Consider the following 17,003-nt stretch of genomic DNA (forward strand, 5'->3'; position numbering starts at 1 on the left):
TATTTTACATTTGCTCTCCTAATGCGTTCGGTCTTAAATTCTCTGGGACCAAGCGAGACATAATATGACATAAGAGAGCCTTTAGTAGACATTTACAACCTTATAATTTACAAGACTGTTCCTGTTGTCAACGAGTCATTTTGGTTATATCTTTAAATTTTCATTATATTAAGTAATAATAATCATAATGCAGTCTTAACATTTCAGATCAAAATTATTCTTTCACCATTGAATCTCAGTAGTGCAAAGAGATGAATAGGCTTACTGAGCACAAGGCCAGGGGCCCAAAGGGTCATGGGGGGCCCCAGGTCTAATCCCTGGATTATAATGTTTAGTGGTCTATCGCAATGGGGTTTTCAGTATCCAGTGCCAGATATATAGAGAACAGGCTGGACAGTGGCCAAAAAATTAAACATAGAATGTAAACAAATGGAAAATTACCACAAAGGCAAAGAATGACTTTACACAGTGACCAGAATTAAACACACACACACCACACACACACACAACAACCCATGTTAGGCCACAAAAATACCACAAAAGATGGCAAATCCCCACAATTAGATATACAGTGAACAAAAACAACTTCAGAGACATTCAAATTAGCCATCAAAAATCACTTAAACATCTAGAATCCATATTTTTGTTAATTACATATTGTCTAAACTGATTATTTTGTGAGAAAACCCAACAAAAATATATAATAAAGACAATCTATAGAATTTAAAAAAAAAATCAACAAGGATCTACCAAAAAGCCGTCACTTGGAAACTTTACTGGTCAAATGTCTGTGGTTTAAAATATGTCTCTATGCCATCAAAATACACGCAATTTTACCTCTTAGTTGAGATAAAATGACTGGGAAGCAGGGGCCCCTAGTGGCATAATTGCTTAATTAATGCCCTTCCTAGCTGGAGAGTGACGCACTGGATGTCTCTCATACTGTAAGCCTATAACTGTCATTTCAAGAATCTAATTGCTTTCCTGGAGCTGCTTATTCTATTCTTTGCTTGACACTGTAACAGCTGTAATTGTAGTTAATCTTCCCAAACTGAACAGATTGCTAGTATTATAACAGAAGAATGAAAAAGGTTAATATAACAAGCTTGAGCAACATGACGGCCCTAAGAAAACTCAAATTTCACCCTTTTCAGCCGTTGTGCATCAATGACAAGCGACATCTAGTGGTTAAAGGTGAGAAGTCACTGCGCATGGAACAGTATTTTGTTGTCTCTTTCAACCCACTGGAAAAATTTTTTGTGATACATTCATTTAAAAAAATATACTTACCCATTGCTGTTGTTGTTCAAATAGCATTTGGGTGATTATTCTTTTCCTCATATTTATTTATATATTTTACTGTCTCCATGTTCTAATCTTTCAGTAACTAATCTAACAATAACAGACAGTAAGCATGGTAAAACTAAGCACAGTGAGCGTGCATTTGCTCCAAAATCAAAACAACTTGGCATGACACGGAAGCAACTCGTTACGTCAGGTTGCGCACATTTGCATCGGGTGCACGCAGGGTGGAAGCAGAGCATCTTTGGTGGACTGGGCGCTTCAGTAGTCTTCCCACAACCCTGAGTAGTCGACTACGCTATTTTCTAACATCACTGCTTTCATAATATACGCTATACACTGAAAAAATTGTCTCTAAATTGAACGGACAAATTGTCACATGTCCCAAAGTAGCTCTCAACTTGACACGCTCTATTTTACGGGATAGCTGTTGATATGAACTGTTTTGCATTCTCGAGACAATCAGCTAGTGTTTCTTCGGCTAGTGCTCCGTTACCCATCTCGCTGTCACTGACATCATCCCGTGCAATGACGACATGATATGCCTGCGTAACTTTTTATCCACTGGAAATTAAATTTCATTTTCCCCCCAACTATGGATAGCGAACGTAGCAATTGCAGGCCTCAAGTTGGAGACAAAAGCCAGCTAACACAGCTAGCGAGCTGTTGTGGCTACTAAGCTTGCTACAAGCTGTCCTGCCTGGTGCGTTTGAGGAGCCGCACTGAAAACGTCGAGGTATGTTTTTCACCCAACCAAATTCTGCCTTTGGTCACTTTGTTTTGCTCCTGTTCAGCACGTGATCAGTATACGCGATATGACAAGTGAATACGCTGTAAATTTCTCCAGTGGCAAGCAGAATAAACTTTGTTTACCACTGTGTTTTAATTAGCGTTAGCCAACTAGCTAAAGCTACCTTCAAGCTAACTAGCTATTAATCCAGGGAAAGGGAAAGTTTGCAAAGTTCTTAAAGTTGAATAAAGGAAGTTAAGACGCTTGTAGTTTGGACCCAATCACATGTCTCATCAAGCGTGTGTAACAGTGTCACCCCCTTGCATGACAGAATTATAATGAATCCAGACTTAGCTTAGCAATCTTGGATAATAAATGATCGTTTCAGTGCTATTAATTTATTCGGATTTGTGAGTTTTTTAAAAATGTTTAGCAAATATAGTTTATTTGTCCAGATCTATTCATTCAAACGATCTCGGAGTGTTATTTGCAAATCAAAGTTTTTTGTATAGGTAACACCTGTTACCCACTTCAGGTGCCTGTGCCATGGATCAGAAGACAGACCAAATCACAGCAGCTTGCAGCCGGGCGTTGTTTCACAAGCAGGACCTAACGGTGACTGATCAAAACTCACCACTTCAGCAACCCAGCTCAGATTTAATGTCTTCACAATCCAAATGGATGACCAGCAGCTCTGGAGACACAGACCCAGTCATATCTGAAGATGGACTCAGCAATGGCACATGTGAAGCTGAGACTATAGTAACATTACAGTGTCCTGGTGATGGTGGAGATGTCAGAACTGGCCGCGACCACCTTGCTCTTAGCAATGATGACATGTCTGAGTTTTCTAACAGCGACCTATCACTGCCTGAAGTCTGCATTTCCACCAACAGCAATAGCTTTGAAGATGATATGAATTATGAGGTCCAGCAAGCTTATAGGATATTTACTTGCTTTCTCTTGGACAAGCACAAAGGAATCACCAGCCCATTCCTCCATCCCATTGGACACCATGATGTCCAGCATGGTCTAGGAGGGGTCCAAGGCCGAGTTCAGTCACAGCTCAGGCAATCAATGTGCTTGCAGAGAATAGAGGAGAAGTTTATTAACAAGGAATATGAGACCATAACGGAGTTTGTTGCAGACTTCAGGCTGATGTTGGAGAACTGTTATCGCTACCATGGAGTGGACCACTGGATCTCCAAACAGGCTCAAAAGCTGGAAATTATGCTGGAACAGAAGCTCACACTGCTGTCCAGGTAAATATTATGTAATGAAAATTATTGTGTTGTTGCTGAGTGTTTTGTCAGATACGCATTAAATATACTATTTATAACTATTATTTATTCATTATCATTATTTGTACCGCTTTGTCTATTACGGGTTGCGGGGAAGCTGGAGCCTGACCCAGCATTTAGGTGAGAGGCAGGGTAAACCCTCGACAGGTCACCAGTCCATTGCAGGGCCAACACAGAAAGAGACAACCACTCACACATGCACTCACTCCTAGGGAGAATTTAGAGTCTTGCATGCATGTCTTTGGATGGTGAGAGGAAGCCGGAGTACCTGGAGAGAACCTATGATTACACAGGGAGAGCATGCAAACTCCACACAGAAAGCCAATTAACAGCCAATATTTATTTTCGTATAATTGCTGTTTGTGTACGTGTGTCGGGAGGTTTGGCCATGCAGCTGTGTTTGGACATGTGACAGTGATGCAGCATTACATTGTGGGATGTAACTGAAGCAAGAAGCAATTTCAGCTGTGTGGTAATTTTTCACGGTGTAAAAAGAAGGTACTCGAAAAGCAGTATGCAATCTCTGCAAAGTGGAAGTAATGCGAGGAGGATGCCGTGTCAACTCATTCAGCACCACAAATTTGATATGTCATCCGAAAAACTGCCATCCAGAACTTCACAAACGATGGTGGGAAGCTAACGCCCCTAATGTTTGCTTTATTTTCACTTTGTACAGAATTTGATAATCTTAAACCTTTTGAAACAAAATATATCAACATTGGTAAAAATCGGTTATCGGCCATAACAACAATATTAATATCGGATATCGGCCAAAATGTTCATATCGATCCATCCCTAGTTGTAGGATTGTCTCTAATTTTGTTTGAGCTATCCAGTACATTTTCATAGAATTCATTGCAGCAAACATTTTTAGGCATTTTTATGTTACTGCAATAATTACAATTTTGCTGGTTTTAGATGCTTCCCTGCTTTAATTTGCCTAACTCAAAGTAGTTAGTCATTATGTAGAACTTGTTTTTTTTCTTCTTCTTCTTAACTTGTCCTGTCCAACATCGTAGCAAGCAGAATGATGGTCTGGCTTCTGTGTTCTGCCAAACAAGGGGAGCATTATGGGTATAAGGCTCCTCTTGATAGTCTTGATTTTTTTTTATTTTTTTTTTTTTTATTTATTTTAAATGATGGAATTTATTGTAATCTTGCTGGACCTGACTGGAAGGGACAGTAAAAAAAAGAGGAGAATAATCAAGTGAAGTAAAAAGGAAAGCAGAAACAAGGAAGAGGAGACAGATACAGTAGATATCAGGCAACAACCCTTCAATTCAACCTAACACCAGAGAACCGACTGTTGGATCCATTTAATTTGAATCAGGTGTGTTGGAGCAAGGAACCTCTAAAATCTGCAGGACAGTGGCCCTCAAGGACAAGAGTTTGTGACCCCTGATCTAGGGAGTGTTTAAGAAGCAAGAAAAGGGGGAAAAATGGAGTTTATTTTTGAATCATGTTGTTAAAACATTAGTGGTATTCATGCACTGCTATCATTAGGTCAGCAGAAATTATTTAGCTCATGTCCATAAATGTTCCACAAAATTGCTGTCTTAAAAATGAGTTTAAATCGGGAGAGAAGCTGCAGCACCCAGATGTGTTTGTGTTTTGTGCCTGGAAACCTTATTGCATAGCAGTAGCAGGTTAAAATCCTACAGTTAATCCAGAGTCCTGACCAGCACATCCAGGTTTGATCATATCACTCCAGTTTTAACCTTATTTTGCTGGCTTCCTGTTAGATTTAGAATTCATTATACAAATTTTCTCATCACTTTTCAAATCCCTTAACAGTTCATCCCCATCTTACATAAAAAAAATGTATTGCACCCTATCAACCACAAACGCAAGTCCATTCCCAGAATGCTGGTCTCTTTGTGGTGTCCAAGATTTTAAAGACCAGAATGGGAGGTAAAGCCTTTAGTTTTCAGGCCCCTCTTTTGTGGAACCAGCTGCTGGTTTGCGTGCAGGACACAGAAACTCTCCCAAGTTTAAAAGTTAAACTTAAAACATCTATTTGAGAGAGTTTTCTTCTAATCAATCTCTTTTGGCCTTTCTGGTAGTTTTAATATGATTTTATGAGTCATTGCTTTTATCATCTGTTTAACAATCCTTTATTATTATAACATGATTTTGTTCCTGTCCTCTCTCAAATCTTATTGTTTTCTTGAGCTAATGTTTTTATTTGTTTTGTTTATTTTTTGTTTTTATTGTTACATCTTTATCTAATTTTTATTTTGTGAAGTACTTTGGGTTGCTGTTATGTGCTTGATAAAATGCTATCTAAATAAAATTGAAGGCTGACTAATTTTTATAGTGATTCAGAAAACTTTATTTATCCCATATGGACAATTAATTTGCAGCTTACCACAGACACCAGCCAACATTCAAAGTGCAATGTGTCAGACACAATCAGTACACAGTGCCCATGAGGTTGTTGGAAGACATGACAAATACATTAAATAATCAACAATAAAACAATAAATACCAACACAGGCTAAGACACCTGTTAGCTCAGCTAACATAAAGCAATAACAGAATAATTGTCATTTAAAATGACTGCTGTCAGAGTTAAGAAGCGTGGCAGCTGTCAGAAGTGTGAAAGCTGTGAAAAGTCATATTAATTTATTTAACTCCTTTTCTACAAGCGTCTACATTCCTTTAAAATCCCAGGAACCGTTTTAGGATTGTGTTCCAGTTAGATGTATTCATCTTTTATATATGTTCCTAGATTTTTTTTTTTTTCATATAGCTGTACAAATTCCAGAAATGCAAAATATTCCAGTATTAGTCTTTCCCAATATTGTTAAAACCAAATTAAATGAGAAATATTGACGTACAGTCTGTCCAATTCCAACAACTGTGACAACTGAAGTTAAAGTTGCACTACTGAACTTTGGCAGATTCTTCCTGTGAGGTACCCCCCCAAAAAAAACAATGGCTAATTCTTTATCCATCTTGCATCCTATCTGTATTCTGAGCTCTCTCCAGTCAGTAAAAGCCAGTCCATTGATGACTCCTGACTTATTTCTTTTTCTGTCCCACTCTTTTTTTTTTCCTCTCTTCCTCCGATAATGTCTCATTGCATTTCTTTAACAAATCAATCATGGGTTGCGTTAAAAATGGCCAGTATGTTGATATCCAGTTGCTGATTTGTGACAAAGTGCATAAAGCGAAACTCTGCTGTAAAGTAATTCAGCATCCTGAAAAAAAAAAAGAAAAAAGTTGCAATGAGGTTTCGCAGCATCAGGATGCTGCTGGGCAACGCCTGCTCCAGGAATGTATGATTAATGTCACTGTGCCATCAAAATGAGCCAGAAACACATAGTTTTACTTTAATAGTGCTTCTTAAAGTCATATTGGTATAAACGTTTTTTTTTTTTTTTTTTTTTTCCCGTTCTCCTTACGTCAAACTAGGACACTGCGAGAGAAGACAGCCCTGGCAATGACTTCTAAAGGACGTTTTGGTGCAGAGGAGGACAGAGGCTCAGGAGGTACCTCTACAAGGAGAAGACTGGCACCTCGTAGTCTTGCTACCATTACTGTTGGTGGGCATGAGTCTATCATGGTACAGGCCCTACGGCTGGAAGAGCAACAGAGGGCCAAAGAGGAGAAGAGGTGGGTATTTAAAACGAAATGGGAAAATTTAATATTTTAAGTTGGTTTTAATGCATTTTTTTGCAAAAGGAAAGAGGGTAAAGCACTTTTATCCTTCCTTTTTAGACAACGCGAGCTTGAGAAGAAAGAAGCAGAGGAAATGTCAGCTAAGGAGGTTGAAGAGTGGGAGCAGAACTTGTTGTCACAGGCTTCCCCCCAGACAGTGGTCACCCTTTGGGAACTTCCTGCTATTGGACACTTTCTCTGCCTGGCTCAGACTGCTCTCAACCTCCCTGAGATAGTATTTTTCGAGCTGGAGCGCTGTTTGCTGATGCCCCGATGCAGCCTGCTCCTCTCCAAAATCATGTCTTCCCTACTGTCCCCTGCTCAGCGGAGGGCCACTCTGCACCGCCGGCCTGCACTGCCTTACCGCCGCTGGGAGTCAGAGCTGAGGCAGCGTGTTGCGGGCTGGTATCGAGCTGTTGGTACCGCCCATGATCAGCCACATCGAGCTGAACAGCTAGGACTTTGCCATCAATTTTTCAGCATCCTAGGGGAGGTGAATCCTTTGGAGGATAAACCCTTTCATTTGTTGCACTTTTATCAGCGGGTTTGGCTTCTCAAGGGGCTGTGTGACCATGTCTATGAGACACAAAAGGATGTACAAGATGCTGTGCTGGCCCAACCCATCCATGAATGTAGGGAGTCTATTTTGGGCTATGACAGCAAAGAGAATGCTTACATTCATTTCCCACATTTCTGTGGTGCAGACCTGAGGATCTATTGCCAGAGCCCCAGCACACCCCCAGCCTTTCCTTTTCCCTCTCTACTTGTAAAAAGAGTTGAAACTGAGCAAGGGTCAGAGGGTGAGGAGTCAGATGGAATAAAGAAAGGGGTGGATAAAAATGATAGCACATGTGATGGAACCCCCATAGACAGAAGCGAATCAGGAGATTTTGGCAAAAGGACAATAAATACACTTGGGATTTTCAAAGAGGAGAACGAGAATGATGAAGATAAAAAAAGGTTTAATTCATGGTCACTGATTAAAGACGAGATGTCTGACTCACGATCCTCTGATGGAGACTCAAATGAAGACTCTAAATTAGACATCAAAATACGTACTAACTCTTTATCCATCACTCACAGAAGTCCTATTAGAGGGAGTGATGTGAAGGTTTATTTGAAGGAGGAAATTGTAGAGCAACAATCCAAGCAGGAGCAGGCCTTCTCATTGGGTTCAGAACGTACCATTAAAGCAGAAACACAAGATCCCTGTCTGAGTGTAGGAGAGCACAGCTATACTGGCAGATCGCCTGCTCGTTCAGTGACTCTCGGCTCCCAAACTAAACCCCTGGGACTCAAAATGGAGGAGAAAAGTCCGAGACAAGGACACCAAACGTCTCCTTGTTTGGAATGTGGTAAAGGCAAAATTAGTCATGCTAAAGCTGCAGAGCACGTCTGCTGCTGTGCTACATCTGGACTACCAACACAGGTATCTTCTGAGAGCACTCACAACTCAAGCGAAGAGAAGGTGAATGAAAAAATGTGGACTAAGAAAAAGAAGCGGAAGAAAAGGCAAACTAGGGACCAGCTGCTGAGGGTGAAAAGAGAACGCAAGCACCTCCAGTATGTGGACAGGATGAGACTGTTCCAAGCTGAAGCTGCCAAGTCTGCAGCCTGTAAAGTTGTTACAACAATCAAGAGGAAGGACAAGAAGAAAAAACACAAAACAGGTGAAAAAATGCTGTGTTGATGTAAATAAAGTGCTTGTTTTCAGATTGTATGAAGCTCTATATCTTTTTACATTCTCTAATAATATTGGTGAATTACATTTTGTTTACAGGAAAAAAACTAGAATCTTTGAGGAAAATTAAAGATGAAGACGAATCACCATCTGAGCCTTCATTTAAGGTACTCAAAATTGGGTTTATACATCCTTATGCGTCTTTTACTATGTGTTGATTTAAGTCTCCTCGTATTTATGTGTCCCTTTTTGTTTTTTCTGTTTTTCCCTCTTGTGTAGTTGGTTTGCACCAATCTTGACGATCTACGAGAGCTGATCAGTAAGACAGAAGACGAGCTTGATGACCTGGAAAGCACAAAGAAGAGACTGGTTATTAACTGTTCTTGCTTTGTCAAGATGACTTGCATGCTCCAGAGAAAAGTATGTATGTTTTTACATTTTAATGCTGCTAAGTTTTCCATCTTTCATGTTTGAACTGACAGGGTCGGTGGTACTACAAGCGAGAAGCAGTGAAAGATCTCCATAGCACTCTGATCAGACTTCTAAATGAGCTTTCACCTTGGGAACCCAAACTTGTTAAGGCCCACCAAAGGAACAGGTTTGACATTTAAACAAAATTTAATAAAAATTTAAATTAATTAAAATTCTTTATTGTCAGTATCGTTCATCAATAATGTCCAGTGCAAACAGCTTTATGTAACACATTGCTAAAGGTGAAATAGAGAGAAAAATGTAATCATTAATTTTTTATTGTCTTGTTTTGCTTCTACACCAGGCTTCGCTTGAAGAAAGAATTTGATGATTTCAAGAAGCACCCAGAATACAATAACTTCCAGCGTGAGGAGTGTGTTTCATCATCATCAGATGACCCTTATGACGATGAAGAGAGGGATTTTGAGAAGGATCATTGTGACGCATCAGAAGAGGACGACTTGGAACACATTGTTCCCAGAGGCCTTTGGAGTGGAGGTAAAGTAATAAAACCAGAATGACTAATGTTTAAATTTAGGTGGCGTTAATGTAATGTTTACACTTTGTTTTCCTGGATGTGGAGTTAGTAATGTTTTGTGTAGAAAAGTAACTCTAATGGAAAAATTTATAGCCTTATCAGGTAAAACTGGGGACTAAATGTTCACTTTCTACACTGCCCACCTAAAAAAAAAATTTAAGTAAAAGAAGATAAGAGCTTGAAGTACTGCATAGATGATTATGTTTCAGCTGGTAACATGTTATTTAACCTTAACTAACGCATTAAGTGGCTTCTCATTTCTTAAACAACAATGTCAAAAGAAACATCCTGTGGGCATGGAAAAGATTTTGGTGTGTTTCAGAAGGCTCAAGTTATTGGTATGAATCGAGCAAAGAAAGCATCTTAAGGAGATGCTGAAATTATTAAATTTGATGAACTCTCCAATGCATTATTAAAAACTGCAGGGATAAGGGGAACCGATATCTTCAAAGAAGAAAAGTGTTTAGAAAAAAATCTTGAATGATCATGATCAGCAATCACTTCCATGTTTGGTGTAATCAAACTGTAAAAAAATGGCAGTGTATATTGACTTATTCAATGCTGGTGGGATTTGCAGGCATACAAGGTGGTTCATGTCATGGACTGTAGAGAGCACAGAGAGCAAGCACAACAAAGGGGGGTTTCTTCTCAAAGCAAGTGTAGTTTTGCAAGAACAAACTTAATTGTGAGCATACAATTGAATTTCCATGAAAAATATTTTGTTGTTTTAAATCATTTTAATAATGTTATACATCAGTTGATCTCTAAATATACACTACCTAACATTGTTAGTTTCAAAGTGGCAATTAGTTTTACAGCAGACTGCAGCCATGATCTCATGTAACTGTCACAGAGGAATTGTCATCAGTGTAACTGTAGTATAGCTGATTTATCAGTATATCTCTAATAAATATCTTTGTTATGTTCTTAGCCAGCAACAGGGAGTTTGGTGCAGAGTCTGCTGCAGAAAAAACTGTTACCAGCATACCTCCAAATCACCCAAAAAACCACCTGACCAGCTCCGAGAAAGGCATCAGCCTGCTGCCAGGAGTTCAGGGTGTCAGCGCTAATATTACTTCTGCCGACTTGAGGGGCGAGTTAAGATCTGAACCAATCCCGGTGAATCAGCCTAGGGATTTGGCATGGGCAGCAAGGATGTCAGCTCATACTTCAATGTCACCATCTCCAACCCTGCCCCCAACCAGTGGACTTCCCAAAGGCTACACGCCCATCCCCACCCTTCTGGCCAAGAGTGTGGGCAACAAAGTGACCTTGATGAAAAGACCCACTGATTTCCCAAGTGAGTCCAGTGGAGATGGACAGACCAAAGGGTCGTTGGTTTCCCGACCTACCTCTGCATTATACAACTCAAAAATTTCAAAAGCACAAAGTTCCAGTTCCCAACAGAATTTGCAACAAATGGTGACACAGCGACCACAGCAGATGCAGGTGATTGTGCAGAAAGGATCTGCAAAAGCAGCTCCTCCTCAATCACCACAGGCCACACCAACCCAAACCGAGCCAAAAAACCCTGTCCTAGTGGCATGTAAGGTGCCTGAGGGACTGGGTCACCTAGTAAGGAAAGACAACAGCAGCCCACTCAAGATGTCTGTTCATTCTGTTGTGGACCAGAACACTGCGGAGAAAGTTATGCCGCCAGTGGTAATACTACCCTCTAACCTTCTCATTCAAAGCACCGAAGCAAAGGTGTCCTTGTCAAATCAACAGTCGAAGGGCATTCAGGTTGCAGTTTCTAAGGTGGCCAGCCCCGTTTGTTTATCAACCAATGTGCCTGGGTTCAGCATTCCTGAGAATAAAATTCCTGTTCAGCAAGTGGCTCCACTAAAAGATGCCAGGGCAGGGAGAACTCTTCCTCTCGCTGTTTCCCCTCATCTGCAACAAGAAAAAGAAAAAACAGCAAGATTTAAGGGGACACAAGATGGCAGTCTTCAAGTCAGCACACCACAAGGTGGCATGACATCGCCTTCATCCATCACATATCTTTCCAGTGTAGTTTCTACTGGGACTGTTAAATCTCCAGACTCTAAACAAGAGCTTAAGACTGTGTGTATACGTGACTCACAATCCATCCTAGTAACAACTAGAGGAGGCAACACAGGCATTGTCAAAGTCCAGACATCCTCAGACCAGAATACATTTGGAACTTTTTCCACAAGTCCTGTCATTACAATTTCGCCTCAGTTTAAAGCCTTTCTCGTATCCAAGACGTCAACGACTCTCTCTGCTTCTGCCCCCTCTCAGACCTCTCAGACTTCTTCTACAGTCCCAGCAGTAACAAGTATGTCTGTGGCTCAACCCCAGAAGCAGTGTGCTTGGGTATCAAAGGCTCCTTCCACAGTCACATATAGTATTCCTGCAACAGGCCCAGGAAGCCAGACTGCAGGCAGCACTGTTTCTTTAAGTCAGAGCTCCAGTATCTCAGCTGGTTCTACAGCTGAAACAAAGATTTCCCAGATGGTGCAGAAAGCTGCAGCTGGTTCCAATTTTCCTTTAAGATTGAATAATAATGTTGGTGTCCAATCTGTAAGTGGCTCTGGTGTTTCCCAAGTTTTCACACAAGAGTTAATCAGCAAGACTGGAGTGAAACGAGCAAGTGCAGATGAAGAATCCCAAGTTACCAAATATATCCTGGTTACTCCATCTTCATCCTCAACATCAAGCATAACCACATTAAAAGGCACATCTTCCGCCACAAAAGTAGTTCCCAGTTCAAGAATTATGTTCATCAGCCAGCCTACAGCGACTTCATCTACCAGCTTCATGGGAAGCGTTCCGAAGCAGGTGATGGCCACTGGGAATAGTGGACAGGCACTGACCACTTCACTATCAAGTCAGTCTCTGAGAATGGGATTAAGTCCAGTCCAGCCTGTTGCTAGTGTCAGCTCAGAGGCATTGCCGAAGGCTAAAACCAGTACTCTGCCCTCAGGTAGGTTTCTTGAGTGAAAAAATATGTTTTTGCTCTTTACTCTTGTACTTGATTCAGGATGTAAACTAAAGAACAAAGAGGCATGGTTCTTTATTTATTTATTTATTTATTTTACTGTGCAGAGTCGTAGTGTAAATGGAAAAATATGGAGTTGTGTTTTTGAGTATTACTTTTCAGAATTAAATAAATCGGAGGAAAATAATAAAACATCATGCTATAAATAATCAATTCTAATCTGTGTCAGATCTCAATCTCATTAATTTGATGGTACTCTTTGGTTGTGATTCTATAGAAATAAACCATGTGTGTGTAATATAAGCTTATACTTGACCAACCTATGAATACAGGAATTAATAAATAAACAAGGCTTAACTTATAATGACTATCAGTCAAAAATCTTGTCATTTTTTTTAGACAGTACTTGTAAATCTGGTTTAAATGCAAGCCACAGTAATCATGGAAAGTTTCAGACCTTTTCAAGTTTCACATTTTGTCATGCTACACACCCAGCTATTATTTTGTTTGTTTGTTTCTCATTAATCTGAACACCATTTAAATATATTCTATTATAATTTTTAGAGCCTTGAATTAGCACTTTTGTAGTAATAGCAACTTCAACTTCTCTTTCATAGTATTAGTTTCATGTCTCACATTGAGAACACTATAGTTGGAACTTAATCAGAACGTCCTATTGAACTTTTACAGCCTGTCTTGGCTTAAGGCCCTACCTTAACCAATCATGGCTGGAAGAGTGCAGTAGAAGCTTCTGATAAGGTCATGCTCAGAGCATTCCCAATGTGGGACACTCGTGCTTCTCAGAGAAAATATATTTATGTAAGTAACATGAAGTTTTCTTGGAAATTGTAGGGTCTGAGTCATGTTTCAGTCTACTCTGCAAAAATGTCCGAGTTCAGCAAAGTTGTTTTTGGATCCCTGAAGTGATGCTTCACTAAGCTCAGGTTCAGATTTTGACAGGATTTAAGAGTTTACATAAGCCACTGTTAGTTTTTCCAGGTAGTATACTTTGTGTTGCCTTCTTGAAATGTAAATCTTTACCCTAGACAGAGCTCATGTGCAGTTTGGTTTTCGCTCAGAATCATATTCTCCTGCACTCATCTTCCCCTTTATTCTTACCAGTATCCTAGTCAGAGTCACTGAAAACATCCCGTAGCATGAAGCTGGAGTCATTATGCTTTGACTATAGGTTTTAATTGGGCAATACTCAGGGCTAAGTAAGATTGGAAGTTGTTGCCAAATAGTTCATTTTTTGTTAGATTAGATCAGAAGATTTTGTCTTTGCCACTAATTAGAGACGTGTATGCCTCCTCAATGGGAAATAACCTTTAAATGTTTTTTTTTTTACTTTGTAACTGTGTAGATGTGTAGACTAAGGGAATTGGATTTACTTTAAGATATGTCTGAAACATGTCAAAATGAGCAAATTTAAAGGGTCTGAAATCTTTTAATCAGCACTAATCAGAATCTTGCACAAAAATTGCACGTGTTTCAATAACAGAGACCTAATTTTGATTTTAAATCTTGCCTAAAACATTGATACCTAAAATATAGCCCCATTTCAAATGTTGAGGCATTAAATAAAATAGCTTTCTCATATGTCACCAGGGGTTCAAATCCAATTGTCAGGAAAGACAACTATTGGACAGAATATTGGAGTCTTGTCACATTCTCTTTTAAAGACTTCATTGGTGTCTGTTTCAGGAGCGTGCTGTCCAACTGCTGCAGCCACCACGGGAATTGTCCCAGTTTCAAGTCTAATGACTGTCACAAGTTCTCCCCAGTTTGGAACTCAAAGTTCTCTAACCACTCACTCTCCATTCATGGGTATCCCTTCCATCTCGGTAACCTCCCAAACAAGCTGCATTACATCCTCATCTACTCCTCCCACCATGTTTGCAGGAAACATCAACAGGAAGGACCTTGGTACACTTGCAACTACACTGTCCAACATCTCTCCTGCTCAGGTGACCACAGCCCTAAGGAGTAGCCAAGCCCAAACCCCCACACCTTGTCTTGACAGCAAGCCCTCATATCTCAAAAGTGGCATTAGGGAGGAGAGGGACTCTCTTTTATCATCCTATCAACTTGCTTGTAACAAAACCCAAATCCCCTTCTCTTCTCCAACCACTTCCACTACTGACACAGTTCAACAGAGAATAGTTATCAACACTTCTACACCTCTCACTGCTGGTACACAGATTCTCCTTAACAATGCACGCTTTGTAGTCCCGCCCCAAGGTCTGGGTCCAGGCAGCCATGTCCTTATAATCTCTAGCCCTGCACCACAAGTGCCTTCTGCCAGTCCTACCAGTACTGGAGCATCAGTACCTTTAAACCAGGCCAATGTAACCCCTTGGGCAACAGTTTTACCCCAGTCTTCTGCCAGACTCCCTGGTGTGTCAGCTGTAAGTTCTCCTTTTGTTGCGTGTACCCCAGCCATTGAGCCACCTTTGCTGGCAACAACTCCCCATGTTACCCCATTCAGGCTCACAGGTACACCTAGCCTGGGCTCAGCAGCAATACCCAGTAAAACAAATGTGGTGTCAGCTCTGCCTAGGTTGCCACCTGCTCATGCAGGTAACTTTGCATTACCCACTGTAACTACTTCCACTATGGGCTCTTCGCCGCCGAGGTTAGGCAGTGTACCAGCCCTGGTTTCCCCAGTAATAACTGGAGCCCCTATTGTCAGTTCATCACAGTCTACAATCAGGTTAGCTGCTTGTACAGCCACACAAACTGAATGTTCATCCACCAAATCACCTGCAGTTGCAGCCTCCTTGTCAAAATTGTTTCAGTCTATATCATCATTGCCTATAATGCCCAGCACACCAGCCCTGCGTAGCCCTCTCATAGCAGTTCCTGCATCTCTTTCCTCCGCTGCAGCTTCTGTAGTGTCAGACACACCAGCTTTCCACTGTTCTCTTCCTGCCCAGCAGGTGGTTGCAGTGACAACTCTTGCTTCCAGTATACAGCCCCAGCAGGCAATAGTTAGAGTTGCAGCACCCTCCAGTGTTCATCCAAAGGGGTTAGTGCACACAGGACCAGGAAATGTGTCGAACAAAAAACAGGTGCCAGTCGTGCAGCCAGTGCTTGCTGGTACACGAACACAAGTACTGCCAACAGTAGCTGTTCCACCAATTGTTAGTGTATTGTCAAGGACGCAAACACTGCCCATTGCTACTGTTCCACCAACTGGAAGCACCATCAGCACCTTTGAAACGCCACCTGTGACATCTGCTTCTCCATCGAGCAACCCTGTAATAACCTCTCCAGCTCAGCCAATCACATCACTGATGTCAAAAAAAAACATCCACCCACCTGTCATACTGACCAATCAAGCACTTGGAAAACACTTGGCGCAAACCTCTGCCTTGGGTATGCATACCAATGTGACATCCAAGCTGCTCATTAGCCCTGATGGGGCTATTTTGAACACTGTTCAATGTCAGGTCAATCCAGCAGAGCTGAATGCTGGCCCCAAACCTCTGGATGTGCTGGCAATTTCCTCCAGTAACTCCACTGGACCACTAGTAATGCATGATTCCACTTTACAGCCTCCGCAAGCAAACACAAAGTGAACCAGCTGAACAATACTAAGCCACCAATATGAGGGCCCACACCATTTTTATTTTCCAGCTGCTTAGTTTTGGCAAGACTTGATGTTGCCTCTGAACACAGCTGCTTCTAAGCAGCAGGTTTATCCTCTGGTTATATAATATTTTACATAAACTTGATTCATCAGACATAGTGGAACTGTATACCGTTATGGGTTTCACAAGTGGAAACTACTGAGATTTTCCTCATATGAATGTTTTAGACTTGGAGAATTTTACTCAATGGCCAGTGATTACATCTACCCTCCCACTTGACTGATTAAATGGGAGGCCAGGTGAAACAAATGTCACATCAAGCTTAGGCAGTTAAACTTTTCAATGTTGTTAGACACTGCTTTGAGATGTAGTATTTGGTTTACTGTTCATCTTTACAAGTAGCTCTGTTTATCCTTCATCTTGAAAAAGACAACTGTGCTTTCATTCTGTAATGTTCTTTTTTTTCAAGTAGTAATTTTGAAAACTACATTTTTATTTAGAAATATAAACTAATAGATGGATTTTTTTACTATATGTTTGAGTCAATATAAATGTTTTGGAATCACAATTATTTATTTTTACCATATAGATTTTGAAAAAATATTTAATAGGTACATTTTCATTGAACAACTGTGGACGTTTCTGCATGGAAATAAACAATGCGACTGTCCCAAATAAAGCCTCTGAGTGGTGTCTTCTTACACACAGTTGTGGCATTTTTTTTCTTTTATTGCTTCTTGAAATAACACACAGTATATAAAT

At 40.5% G+C, this 17,003-nt stretch overlaps 1 protein-coding gene across 1 annotated transcript; it reads left to right on the plus strand.

Moving 5' to 3' along the window:
* Positions 1 to 1,365: 1,365 nt before the first annotated feature.
* On the plus strand, positions 1,366 to 16,916 carry LOC121629562 (uncharacterized protein KIAA2026). Its single transcript, XM_041969199.1, has 10 exons — positions 1,366 to 2,038; positions 2,568 to 3,294; positions 6,751 to 6,951; positions 7,057 to 8,666; positions 8,777 to 8,844; positions 8,957 to 9,046; positions 9,160 to 9,275; positions 9,453 to 9,646; positions 10,618 to 12,633; positions 14,353 to 16,916. The coding sequence occupies exons 2-10, from the start codon at positions 2,579 to 2,581 to the stop codon at positions 16,227 to 16,229; spliced, it is 6,888 nt and encodes a 2,295-aa protein (XP_041825133.1). The 5' UTR covers positions 1,366 to 2,038; positions 2,568 to 2,578; the 3' UTR covers positions 16,230 to 16,916.
* The last annotated feature ends 87 nt before the right edge of the window (positions 16,917 to 17,003 follow it).

Source organism: Melanotaenia boesemani, chromosome 19, assembly GCF_017639745.1.
Source record: "Melanotaenia boesemani isolate fMelBoe1 chromosome 19, fMelBoe1.pri, whole genome shotgun sequence".
Classification (NCBI taxonomy): Eukaryota; Metazoa; Chordata; class Actinopteri; order Atheriniformes; family Melanotaeniidae; genus Melanotaenia; species Melanotaenia boesemani.

What these genes read in the sequence shown, in the direction of transcription:
- LOC121629562 (XM_041969199.1), top strand. Translation starts at nt 2,579, where the DNA reads ATGGATCAGAAGACAGACCAAATCACAGCAGCTTGCAGCCGGGCGTTG. An exon ending in CATCTGAGCCTTCATTTAAG is followed by an intron (nt 8,845 to 8,956) that starts GTACTCAAAATT and finishes CCTCTTGTGTAG; the next exon opens with TTGGTTTGCACCAATCTTGA. An exon ending in AACCAGTACTCTGCCCTCAG is followed by an intron (nt 12,634 to 14,352) that starts GTAGGTTTCTTG and finishes TGTCTGTTTCAG; the next exon opens with GAGCGTGCTGTCCAACTGCT.